This window comes from Mesocricetus auratus, unplaced genomic scaffold (genome assembly GCF_017639785.1).
Source record: "Mesocricetus auratus isolate SY011 unplaced genomic scaffold, BCM_Maur_2.0 Super-Scaffold_100022, whole genome shotgun sequence".
Classification (NCBI taxonomy): domain Eukaryota; kingdom Metazoa; phylum Chordata; class Mammalia; order Rodentia; family Cricetidae; genus Mesocricetus; species Mesocricetus auratus.
Genome location: NW_024429203.1, coordinates 17230003 through 17243918, shown reverse-complemented (window position 1 = coordinate 17243918; position 13916 = coordinate 17230003). Strand labels below are relative to the sequence as shown.

The 13916-nt window shown below is 34.0% G+C and overlaps 1 protein-coding gene across 1 annotated transcript; it reads right to left on the bottom strand.

The window, feature by feature from the left end:
* Nucleotides 1-5391: 5391 nt before the first annotated feature.
* On the bottom strand, nucleotides 5392-6348 carry LOC101830771 (olfactory receptor 143-like). Its single transcript, XM_005069350.4, has one exon. It carries the CDS (start codon nucleotides 6340-6342, stop codon nucleotides 5392-5394), a length of 951 nt encoding a protein of 316 aa, XP_005069407.2. The 5' UTR covers nucleotides 6343-6348.
* Between the last annotated feature and the right edge of the window lie 7568 nt (nucleotides 6349-13916).

Here is a 13916-nt window from a genome sequence, read left to right as displayed (position 1 = left end):
GACTCTCACACTCAGGGGGTCAGGTTCAGTCACATGCTGGCCTCTCAGCTGTCAGTCTGGGGTCCAAGAGCTCCCCCTTGTTGAGATCAGCTGTCTTTGCTGGTTTTACCAGGCCATTGTTTGCCAATTTGCTCATTGCTCCTCTCTCTGTGTCACTGGGTTCCATGGGTTCAGTTCAGTGTTTAACTGTGGGTGTTTGCCTCTGCTTCCATCAGTCACTGGATGAAGGTTCTAGGATGGCATATATTGTAGACATCAAGTTCATTATCAGGAATTAGCACTTAAGGTGGTCTCTCCACTATTGCTTAGCTTGCCAGTTGGTGTCATCCCTTTGGATCACTTGAGTATCACTGGTGCCAGATCTGTCTTCTAACCTATCACTCTCTCTATTATGGTATTTCTAATTCTGTTCTCCCCCTTTTCTACCCCCACTCAACCTTCCTGTTCCCCCATGACCTACTCTCTCTTCCCATCTCCTTTTATCTTACAAAAACTTTATCTCAAATTATAAAAAATGTAATTCTTAATTTATTTAAAACATTATGCAAAGTAAAAAATTAAACCCTAACAAAGAAAAATTGATGAAGTAAAAATATATCCATATTTTAAATGAACAAACAATATCAAAAAGAGCAGTTATGTGGTATACAGAAGCATAGCATCTAAACAAGAATCCATGTTTCAATAGGAGATACCTCTGTATGAGCTACATATAGAGGCCACCCAAATAGTACAGGATATTGCCACTGCTCTTGGTTGCTCACCAGAGCTAGTTCGTACAACCACTCTGCTAACTATATGACGCACTTTGGATACACGGCACAGAGACCAAGTTGACTGAGTTGGATGCTCCCTCCTTGTTGGGCATTATTAACAGTACCAGAAAATGCAAAGCAGGCTTTTACAAGAGAAAAATTTATCAAATTTCACTTAGATTATGTGTGCTATAATACTGATCTTTCAGAAAAGAGACAACCACTTATATAATAAATCAAAAAAATATGTGAGTGATAACTTCCTTGGATTACATGATGTAACTAAAATAAACTAGATTCTTAATTATTAGTGAAAATGTGTACCTATTTCTGTAGCATGCTTTGTGTTTAGATAGGTGATTTAAACTTTTATTTTATTCATTTATTTACTATTTCAAACATTGTTTTACCTTGTGGCTCAGGTAGTCCGAAATTCAAGATTCTTGTACCACTTCTTCTGTAGTGCTGGTAATAGTAACTTACTTTCCATTTGGGTTTATTAACAATGTTCACATTTTCTTGTTGTTGCTTCCTTGTTTTTGTTTTATTGTAGCTGTTTACATTGCTTTACTTCTGAGATATGAGATCTCTGCATCATCCAACTTGGCAAGGAATTCACTCTATGTGCCAGGCTGGCCTTCAAATTGTTATCCTTCTGCCTCAGGTCATTTAATTCTTATATCTTATATGCCACCATAGGTGTGTGTGTGTGTGTGTGTGTGTGTGTGTGTGTGTGTGTGTTGACTGTTCTAGTTAGCAACACGAATCTGAGAGAATGGAGCCTAAATACGAGGCAGACAAAATTCTCATGCAAAAGCCAACTTTGTAACTTTATTCAGCACATCAGGCAATTTATACACTGAGTGTTAAGAAGAATCACATGAGTAAGGAATTCAATCACAAGGACAAGCTACACGTGGCAAAAACATGTGTTTTCCATAGAGGTATATGAATAACAACAGCTGAGGTAAACTCACTCCTGTCCGCTACACCTGGGATGCACACAAAAGTACATTCCAAGAACAATTCTAAGTTTTGGAAGAAATTGTGGTCCTAAGACTCTTGTTTTGTTTCTTGGAGTTTTCTCACATGTGCTCAGAATTCCCACTACACAACTCTATTCTTGGACTGTGTACCAATCTGTGTGTGTGTGTTGTTATGATTATTTATCCATAGATGAATAAATATAAAGAATAAAAGGTGAAATAATCTCCGTTGGGAAGAGTTAAAACTAAACAAAATTTAAAATAACAAAATATAATATTATATAAGGAAAATATATAAACATAAATAGCAACAGAGGGACATTTTAGAAAATGTAAAAGATACTCTTTAATGCATAAGTTTTCAAAGCATTATGAAACCTATTTACCACTTTATCCCATATTTTAGGTCATCTTATAAGGAAACAAAATACAGCCTTGATGATAGCTATTGGACAAAAAAGAATTCTGAGTTAGAAGCCTACTGTATTTTTTTCTGGTCTGGTCATCATTGGGAAGTAACTATTCAACTCTACATATCTCATGATGAAGAATTACCAACTTTCTTCTGAGTTTTCTTTCCAAGAATATACAACAAATAACCTTGAGAAAATGGAGATAAAATTTCCTCCTAGAAAAAGAATGGGTTTGTTTTTTAAATGAGAAAAACAGAAATTTCTTATTGTTGAATATCTGGAGTATATTTACAATAGCCTCTTACATTGAGGGTCCATAAAGTTAAGATTATGACACTGTATAGAGTCCTTCAGTTTCCTTCACATTGGCTTTGTGAGATTTTAGAGAAGAGATAAAAACTTGATGTTCATGCTATCCATTGTGAATGATCAAGTTGTTTGAAGGTGACCCAAGACTGTTATGTCTTCTGTGAACACCAATAAAGAGTGGCAGGCTCAATTGTGAACCTGCAAATATGGTAAATTCTCAAGCCTTCAAACATAAATTCTGGCAATAGTGAACAGATATATGTAGAGACTCCTTTACTCTCACCATTCAACTCAAGCCTTTTTACAGTAGCCAAATCAAAATAAGGTAGGTGTTCTTTCAAAGACAGAAAGGAAGGTAAGAAACAATAGGCTGAAAACAGGAAGATGCAGAGGGAGAAGATAGAAAAGGAAGTGAATCAGGCTGCATGTCAGTCATAAATTGCAATTTTTATTTTGCTGTTAGGGCTCATATATCTAAATTATTTATAGTCATCATCAATGAGGATTTCATATGCAAATTATATTCAGATAGAGTGGTAAATTTTTGGAGGCAATGTGAATTTGTTAATGGATGTAAACATTATGGAGTGATTAAATCCTGCAAAGCAAGGAGCCTATCTCTTCACATCCTCATCTATGCTGAGATTATTTAAAAGTCTGTTGTGTCAGCCATTTAGATACACAAAACAGGATTATTGACTACAGTTGCCTGGTTGACAGTACAATAAAAGTTATTCTTTCTAAAATAAGCTGTACATTTTGACTAAGGCCTCTGCTCCTCCCTTCTAAGCACCTCATCCTTACTCTGTCAGCCATCATTTTACTCACAGTTTAAAAGTTACCAAAGGGCACAGAAAGTCAAGTTTTATGTAACTATGCTCATAGATGAGACCCAACACATTGGCTTGGTTTCAAATATTGCTTAAAAAATTGAAGTAGAATCACATTTAAACATTTCCTCTTTTGGCATAGTAGACATTGAAGAATTTATATAATCTATGTCAATTATTTCTGAAAACCCATGCACACAAAACCCACCTAGTTAGAGGAAAACATCTTCAACATACCTGTAATGCAGTGAAGAACTATGCCAGTGAGAAATGAACAGAAGTATCCATCAAGCAAGAAAAAGTTGCAGTTTTCTGTCAAGAGACACAGCATCCCTTTAAGACTCCTGACCTGTGCCCCACCACCACCACCACAAAGACAGCACATGAGACTGTTGATGATCCTCGAGCAAATGAATCAAGCCAAGGAACTTCTTCCTGTAGTCACAGACATCCTCTTCCATGACCACCATAGCTGCTGTCCAGGTGTAAGATGAGTATTTGTTTAGGCTGTTATAATTGAGTAGGCAATACCATTTTGTCCCTATTCTTGCTCCTGACAAAGCCATGAAGTGCCGGTGCATCTTGCCTACTTATCCTTAAGCCCATGATACACTTTGTTTTATCAATTATCTGTCAGAACAACCAGTGCTGAAATACCAAATGTGGATGGTAACATGTGACTCGCCTTGGCACAATTCCTCTTCATCTAAAAGCATGCTGTTGGGTATAACTGTTTTCATTCTTATTTGTGAACTAGAAAGGACGGGAACTGCAGAAAGAAATACTTGAAACTTTTGCTAAATGCAGCAAGTCAAGAATTCATGAGTATCTCAATTATTTAGGGAGACTGAATGAATAAGGTGGACATGAAAGTGTTGTTTCTGACTGAGACTCTTTAATTTCATATTTTCTTTCACAGTACAACTTATTGATATTGTCTTTATGTTGATGACACAGAATTTTCATAAACCAATGTAATTGTGTATTTGTGTGAAAGAAAATCTAATATATATATTAATATAAATTTATGAAATGAGCTTTCCTAATTTCAGTAAATATAGGAAGAACCTATTTTGTCAAAATAATATAAACAAAGGGTGCAGATTATAAACATATTTTATAAATACATATATTACTCCACCAAACCTTCAGTAATTAACAAATAAGCTTGTATTAGCTAGCATTATATTTGTGTTACTTAAAAAATCATGGGCTAGTTTTTGAGAATAAATATTATTAAAATATATTTTATTTAAATAGAAAATAATTTCATTTTCTCAGGAAAATATAAATAACTAGAAAGTCAAAATAAGCCCTTTTTGCCACAGAACTGAACCAGGCTATTTTATGATTTATGACTGTACATAGAACTCAAATCACACTTTTTATGCTTATAACTTACATCCACTTTCTGGTGAAGTACCAAAGCTTTATAGAAAAGAGTTTTACACACCTTAATCTATGTCTTCAAGAAATGGTGTAAGCTTATTAAAATATATGTTTCTAACAAAATTTCAAGTCATCTTTCACAACTCCATTGAATCATGCATTGTAATGAGACACAGGGAAGAGAAGTAGGCCTAATACATATTCAGATAACTATAAAATAAATCTTTAATCCAATATACTATGCGCTTTCATCTACAGGTTTGAAGCTAAAAGCCTAGAATAAGTTCCATTCTCAAAAAGATGCTGAAAAACTACAGGTACTTTGGTAGTTCTACCACACCCACAATGTTTGTCATCTTTGCCTTTTCAAAATACATTTATAGATAATAAAATTGTCAAATCAGGGAATAGATCTAAGAGTGATTTCCAAAATGTATGAAAGAAATTGATTACAAATAATGACTAGGTGAGATTGTATAGTCTAACAAGGTCTTAGTCTGACATAGATAATGAACACCAACTTGAACCTAACTTGATATCAATGCACACACAGATTTGCAATTCATGTTGAAAAGTAAAAAGATCAATAATAGAAATTGTGTTTGTGTGGCAAATATATGAGGGAAAGGAAGAAGACTAAAAAGACTGGTAATTAAAAAGATACTGAAAACCAGTGGAGACAGGGCTATAAGAAGTGCTACTGGTTTAATCAACTTGTGATTCTCTTCAAGGTTTTCTTCACAGCAACTTTGACATCTTTATTCCGGAGACTGTAAATGAGAGGATTCAACATGGGTACCAAAAATGTATAAAACACTGAGAAAAATTTTCCCTGGTCTACAGTCTCAGCAGATGATGGCTTGACATAAGCAAGCAGCCCAGATCCATAGAATAGACTAACAGTTATGATATGAGATCCACAAGTGCCCAAGGCTTTGGACCAACCATTACCTGATGACGTATGAATGATATTGAAAAGGATCAGAACGTATGAAACTAAGATGATGAGGCTACATAAAATGATACCTGTACCCACCACAGCAGTACTCACAAGCTCATTGACATAAGTGTTACTGCAGGAGATCCGAAGAACAGGGAAGATGTCACACATGTAGTGATCAATGATGTTGTTATTACAAAAGCTGAGCCTAATCATTAAGCCTGTGAGGACCATGGCACTAGAAAACCCTATGAAATATGAACCAAACATCAGCAGACAACAGATTCGAGGTAACATGATAACCTTGTATAGTAAAGGCTTACATATAGCCACATAACGATCATAGGCCATGACTGTCAGCACATAACTCTCAGAGTTGACGAAAAAGCAGAAGAAAAACAGTTGAGTCATGCATCCTGTAAAAGGGATCATATTCTTCTCTGAAACAAAACTCATTAGCATTTTGGGGGCAAAAACAAATGAATAACAAAAATCAATGAAGGACAGATTGAAAAGGAAAAAGTACATGGGAGTGTGAAGGTGTGAATTCAGGATGATAAGACTCATTAGGCTCAAATTACCCACCACTATGGCTGTAAAATTCACAAAGAACAGGGAAAACAGGGGCAACTGGAGATCAAGTTGGTTTGTCAGTCCCATAAGAATAAACTCAGACACTGAAGAGTCATTTTCTGTAGTCATCTGCTTCATGGGTGGCATCTGTAAGAGTAGAAGGTGACATTACCATGCAACTCATCTTTGATTCCAGAGAGATAAACTAAAATTTTTGGTTTATAAGCCTGGGTTGAGGAAACACATAACAAGACATAGAAAGATGCCAAACTACTCAAGTTGATTTCTGAAAAAAACCTATTTCTGCTTTTTCATACCCATACTATATGTACCTGTCCAGATAAACATTCCAGTTTTTAAAGTAATTTCATCTCTTTCCTTAGTCTTTGGTAGCAAATAAAACTGTAAAATAACTATACATAGGAACTTTTATGCAGTATTCATTACTTATATACCTTGGGGTTTCAAGGTACTTACTCAAGACAAAGATAATTTTGTACTTACCTTCATTCACTGTGTACTCTCTTTTCTTTTGGAGCTCACAGTCTTCCTTCTTTCTGTACTGAGAATCAAGTACCCAATAGTAATGAAAGTTAAGGACATCACCACAAATGTGTTTATGAAATCCTAGAAGAGTCACACATAAAATTTTTGCTTGAGAATTTGACAAATTTATTTTCACATACACAACATAAAATAGCAATCATATGTAAATCTCTAAAGCACTGCTTCACTCAAATGAGAAAATTCATTAGAATCACAGGAAATTTTTCTCTTCTTCATGATTTCCTCCCTGCTGGATCTATGCCTTGAGAGTCTTAATTAGTGAACTTGTGCTTGCATTCAGGGCCACAGAACTAACACTGGATCTACTCAATTGATGATTTCCCACCAGGAGTACCTAGTCTATTAGCAGACTTGTGAGCATTCCTCTTTATCCTTCTCCTCAATGCTTTGCACAACTCTACAAGAAGTGTGTCCAGGGACATGCTAACCTACCATCTGTAGCTTTCCTATGGATGTCTCTGACTGAAGTAATACACATTAGATTAATGGTTTAACACTGTGCATAAAAGATCTACAAAGACAATAAAGGGAGAGGAACAGTCTCTGAAAGGAGTCTGAGTTTATGTTCATTACTTCCTACTCCCTAATTATGAAACTATAGGCTTCCCTGACCCTGATTATATATGTTTGTATCTGCATATTCTTATGTATACCTATAAAATAGACTCATTCAAATAGAGCTTGACTTAGGGACCAATGTTAAAGTTCTTGCTTATAGAAATCTGTTGCTTATTCTGGAAAAACAATAAAAAATATTACATTAACAACTTCCTAGAATTCAATGAAAATGAATCCACAAGGTACCAAAACTTATGGGACACAATGAAAGCAATGTTAAGAGGAATATCCATAGCATTGTCTACATAAAGAGTTTTGAGACTCTCACACTAGCAACCTAATAGCATACCTGAAATCTCTAGAACAAAAAGAAGCAAACTCATGCAGGAGGAGTAGACAGCAGGAAATAACCAAACCGAGGGCTGAAATCGATAAAGTTGAGAAAAAGAGAACAATACAAAAACAAAAACAAAAAACAAACAAACAAACAAAAAAACAGTGAAACAAAGAGTTGGTTCTTTCAGAAATAAAAATCTCTTGTATGTATGTACCACAGCTTATTTGTCCTCTCAGCTTGTAATGAACATCTTGTCACTTTCGGCTATTGATAAACATGAAGAAAACTGCTACAAACCTTAACATATGAGTTTGTTGTGGAACACTACAGTTCAGAACACTTAACATAAAAATCCAAGAGCAGTAAGATGGAGATAAAAGCATTCTTAGAGACTGGCAACTTCTCTTTCAATCTCTCCTCCATTTTGATACTTGTTAGCAATAAATGGGAGTTTCTGTTTTTCTGTGTGGGAACAGCTTTCCTAAGAAATGCTGTTCAAAGCTGGCCTTCATAAATAAAATTTTTACCCTGTGTGCAACCAAGTTAATAATGTGCTTTGAGATAATTTGTAACTGCACACTCATTCTGATTATATACTATGTACTCAGCCTGTTCAGATTAACTGATTTATAAAAAAACATTTTAATTGATTTTCCTATTCTCTAGAGTTCCAGTTTAATGAACTCCTTGGAACTCAGCTGACTGCACAACCTCAATTGTATTGTCATTTCTATTACTCCTTTATGATCTGTCCTTGCCCCTGACTTAAAAAAATATCTGTGTGAGAGGTATGAAGACCAGATCTAACACCATTGTTAGAAGCAGCCAGGAATGGAAAGCAACATCCCTCTCCCATTCAAATTATTTTTCGAAGCAACTCATGGAAATAGAGTGATAAGACCTGGTTGTGAATTTTTGCACTGCTCTGAGTCAGCAAAGCCAGAAAAACAATTTTCTGTGCTCACACACACAAAAAATTGTTTTTGAATCAAAGATCAAATTGTCCATCGCTCTTAGCAACTGCATTGTACATATTAAACTAGTATCCTATGGCTTTTACTTGACATTGGCTGAAGAGTTATTCCTATTCTTTTGAATACTTAATGATTTTCTACACTATAGTCACATCTTCCAACAATGAAAGCTACATCTCATCCTTCCTAATCAATATAAGTGGTAAATACTCATGTTTATCTCTCCATGAAGCAGTACAGCTAAAAATAAAATAAAACAAAGTCTTCCAAGTAATGTTTGTTCTAAGTAAAATATAAAAGATTAATGACCTACTATTTCATACATACTACAGTGGTTAAGACCGTAAAGACCAAGAATATATACAGATGTGAAACAATTGAAAATTAATCTCTCTCTCTCTCTCTCTCTCTCTCTCTCTCTCTCTCTCACACACACACACACACACACACACACAAACACATACACAAAACACATACAGCATTATGCAAATTAAAGCATTATAAGGATTTAGAATACATATAATTTTTTTCTAATTTACTCCCACATACATGTAGCTTGCAATGAATAAGTGCCCTATATATGTGTATATATAATATGTACAAATACATGAGGTGTGTTCAATGGAAATTACTTCATAAGTGCTCAGAACATCTTGAATGTCAATGTCCATTGAAATATTATGTTACTATCAAATCTCTAACATCAAAAGAAAAAATAATTTTTTTGGAAATATATTCAATGGCATTTTTCCTCAGCAAATAATGTTACTATATTCATGAGCGCAATGAAACTTAAGAAAAATCAAATAAAAAAGCAAGCAAAAAACTTACAAGTAACACAATTTTATTAAATATTTTTTAAATACTCATATTTATGCTAGTGGGAACAAAAGAAATATGTGTACTTCTAGCCACTGATGAAGATGGTAATTGAAAGTACATGAGAAAAGAAAATGAGGGAATTTTAGAGGGACAGAAAATTTTATAACATCTTTCTGGGAGTGTTCATACATACATGTACTTATAAAGGGGAAAAATGATTTTTAAAAATTAATACTGAGTGTATTGGCATAGATTGAAATTTTAAATAAATTATGAATATATTTATTAATAACTGTCTATGAAAATTCATATAGTTTGACATTTTAAGCAATAAGTTATTCAACTAACCTATAACAACTTTTTCATGGACAACAACAGTCCATTTTATTAGCATAAAGTTGATCTCTGATATTGAGTTTAAAAGACATAGTCATCCATATTCAGACTGGAATAGAACATTTATGCCTAGAAACAGTATTCTGGCTTACAGTGGATACCTTTCTAAAATTCCAAGGAAATTATTTGACATTGATAAAACACAGAGAAAGAAAAATCAGGTACAAACAGAGATGCTGATATTGTCCCATCAAATTTTGTGCCCTTCGAGTTCTGCAAACATTACATGGTATTCACATTTCTATCATCAATCATGAGGCCAGACTTCAATTTCTGTTCCTTAAAATACCCAATGTGATATGAATAGTTTTAGTTAATAGCAGGTCAAAGCTTATTTCAAATTAACTGAAGCCTAATTCATAATTTTATTAAACTAGTATGCAGAGAATTAAGAAACTTTGAGTAATAACTAGGAAAAATAAGTTGGTTGAATCATACCCATAATTAAAAGTAAGAGACAAAGACCAAGAGAGATTATAGTTTTCTATTTTTGTTTTGTTTTTCTTTTTACTCTTTGTGTGCCTGCTGACCATTTCCCAAATAATCAGACAGAGACTTATGCTTTCTTGTGTATGACTGGCCTTAACTAGGCTTGATTATAGCCAGCTTTTCTGAACTTGAATTATCCCATCTACCTTTTGCCTCTGGGCGCTTAGCTTCCTCTATGATATATACCACTCTATACTCTCTATACTTCTTAATCTTTGGCTGGCTTTGTGGCAGGATGGTTGACCCCTGATGTCCTCCACTCCTGCTCCATTTCCCCCTTCTCTTTTCTACCTTCTATGTGTTCTCTCTATCTGCCAGGCCTGCCTATTTTTCTCCTGCCTTGCTATTGGCCGTTCATCTCTTTATTAGATCAATCCGGTGTTTTAGGCAAGCACAGTAACACATCTTCACAGCACAGAGTTTACAAAAATGCAACACACCTTTGCATCATTAAACAAATATTCCACAGCATAAGTGAATATTTATAACACATCTGTTGAAGTTCACAACAAGTGTATTTTGTGTTTAAGAAAAAAACAAAATGTCAACTGAAAACCGATTATTAAAATGTGAAATACTTTATATTGATCATATAAACGCTCGAAGTTTAAAACCACATACACCTATTCTGGTCGTGAGAAGAGCAAAATAAATCTCAGTTAAGGAATGATTTACAAAATTCATGGCCACTGCTGCTGCTTGCAGTTGTCGCAGTCCAACAAAAAATCTGATATTGAAGCTGGTAGCAATCAGTAAGAACAGAAGCTGGGGTCATCATAATATCCAAGGTGGTATCTAGCTGAGACCCATGAACACAAACAGGACTTAAGGGAAAACTAGAGCAACATGACTAACAAATACACACTGAGAAATATGTGGCAGTGTTTCATTTGCAAGTATATTATTGAGATGCTGTGCTTCTGTGTTTGTCAGGATTATTGGTCTGTAGTTTTCTTCCTTTGTTGTGCTTTTACCTGGTTTTAGTACCAGAGTGATAGTAATTTCATAAAGGAAGTTTGGAAGTGATCTTTCAGTTTTTATTCACTTTAATGATTAAGACATATTAGTTTCTTCAAATGGAGTTTCACAGGGTGTATAAACTACATGTGTTATGAATAATGTGCAGGTTCTGTGGCTGTCACTTTAGTTTCTATGAGCTCCTATAAGCTCATAGAAATTGATTCTGTGGAGTATGCTCTCGTATGATGTCCTCAACCACTTTGGTTCCCAATTATAAATATTTATTCTATAGTTCTTAACTTTTATCAAAGAAGTTTCTTTTGCAGGAGATTGTGTTTATTACAGAGATCTGTAACTAATAAAAAAAAAAAACCAAACAACCGAGAAATCGATTCACCGGCAAGTGGTACTTCTACAATGCAACCTCCACACCCATGACTCAGGGACAATCATGGTGGAGGGGTAGGAAAGATTGTGAGAGCTAGTTAGAGTATCTATTTTGATAATATCTTCTAGATATGACAGGAAAGCTTCACCCATAAAATTTCTGCAATGTAATTTCCTAAACATGACTAATAATGACAACACCTGTTCGGCATACTAACATTCATAAGGAAAATTTCACAAGACTCCACCTCTAGATAAAGAGCTACATGTAATCAGTGGTTATTGAGAGTGGGAAAATACATGCAATTTCAAATGTCATAGTTTCCTTAACTGTTAAACCTGAAGATGTCGCCCATTATGTTAATGATGCCTGGAATACAATTAAGATTTTATTTTAAAGTGGATGTAATATTCACTTAATATTTGTTAATACAGGGTACGAAAATGTTTCCTGCTTCAATTATGTAAATAAGATATAATGATGCACAAATTAGGTAAGAAATATGGGTAGACTATATCCATGTTTTTAACAAGTGCTTACACAGTGCCTCTAGACACTCAATAATGTCAAATGAGTTTATCTTAAAAAATACATTTCTCCTAATTTCTTGCAATGTTAGTTTTTAAATTATAATTTTAATTATTTATCTATCACTATTATCAAATTGTAATAGTTTATCGATAACCATTATCAAATGTAGGCTGAGTAAAATGATAATCAGTTCATTTTTCCAGGTTTACATAATAAATTACCATTCTATTTGACTTGACAAAACTCAGCCCATACTACTTATTCATCATTTCTCTACCTGTAAATACTCTGACTATAACATCACATTCAGATCAGAGAATATTCCTATGACTCCTGCTGTATACTTACTAAGTTCCAAGGGTCCCTGGAAATCAAAGTTTTTGCAGCATATTCAGTGTATTTAAATATCAGTCTATATCTTCACTAAAATTTTTCTTCTAATCAACATTTAAACCAAACCATTTTAATAACTTGTACTGTAACAAATGAAAACAAAACAACTACATCCCAGTCATTCTTACTTTGCTTGGAAAATTATACTGTATTCAAATATAAAATCATTATAATGAATAAAACTGCTTTAATACCTAATAACAATAATTTTAAGCAAGCTGAATTAAAATTCTTAACTTGCTCTGTTTTACTAATGTATTATTTCAGAGTTCATTCAAATATCATTATTGTAAATTAGATATAAGTATTATAGTTTGAATAACCATTGTTCCCAGACTACTGAATCTCCACTAATGAGTATGTTATCTGAATTCAAGCACAGTTTAGAATGAAAATGACAATATCCTCTCTACACTAGAAGCATGAGAGAATTTTGTAGTGCATAATTTTTATTCATTTTATTATGAACAAAATTTTTGCTCTTATAGGAAAGATAACATCTAATAGGCTTCTGAAAGCATGTATTTTATTACAGAAACATTGACATGCTTCACAAAAACGCTTGAACCATACACTCAGCTTCACCCCCCTTGAAAGAATGATCAATAATCTAAAGAAACAAGATGAAGTGTCACGTTTTTGTTTGCTATAATCATCTAAATTCAAAATAATGCTATTATGGGAGTATTTGCTATTCACCACTTTCCAATTAAAACCTTTGTTATAGGCAATATGGCTAGACCATCATTCTCAGGCATCCTTATTTAGACCAACAATGAAACAACTTGGAGAAAGGGTCTGTGTTTCTTCATAACTCTTTCAATTACTTTTGTATAAATAAATACTATGTTTTACAATAAATATGTATTTATCTTAGAAACAAACCACAGCTAAACTTAAGGCTTGGTGCTAGAATGTTGTAAGTTTGGCTTGCTAGACATAATTTCAAGGAGTCAAAACAGTCTCATGGATTTATTTTAATAAAAAATATAAAAGACAAAATATAAAAGCCATTATCTTTAGGTATAGAAAATATGTCAGACCAAAGTCTTCACTTGGTACAGGTAGTGATGACCAGGGTGGATAATCCTGAGAGTTCAGAGGATTCTGAAATCAAGAACAGGGCCAAAAAGATATCACAACTTACAACTTATGACAGGTGTGTGTGTGTGTGTGTGTGTGTGTGTCTGTGTGTGTGTGTATGAGCATGCACCCTACAGTAGAAATCTGATCATAATGTTGAAAAAAAGGAAAAGAACGGAAGAAAGTTAATGGGGTGGGAGGATGGAAGGACCTTACAATGTAA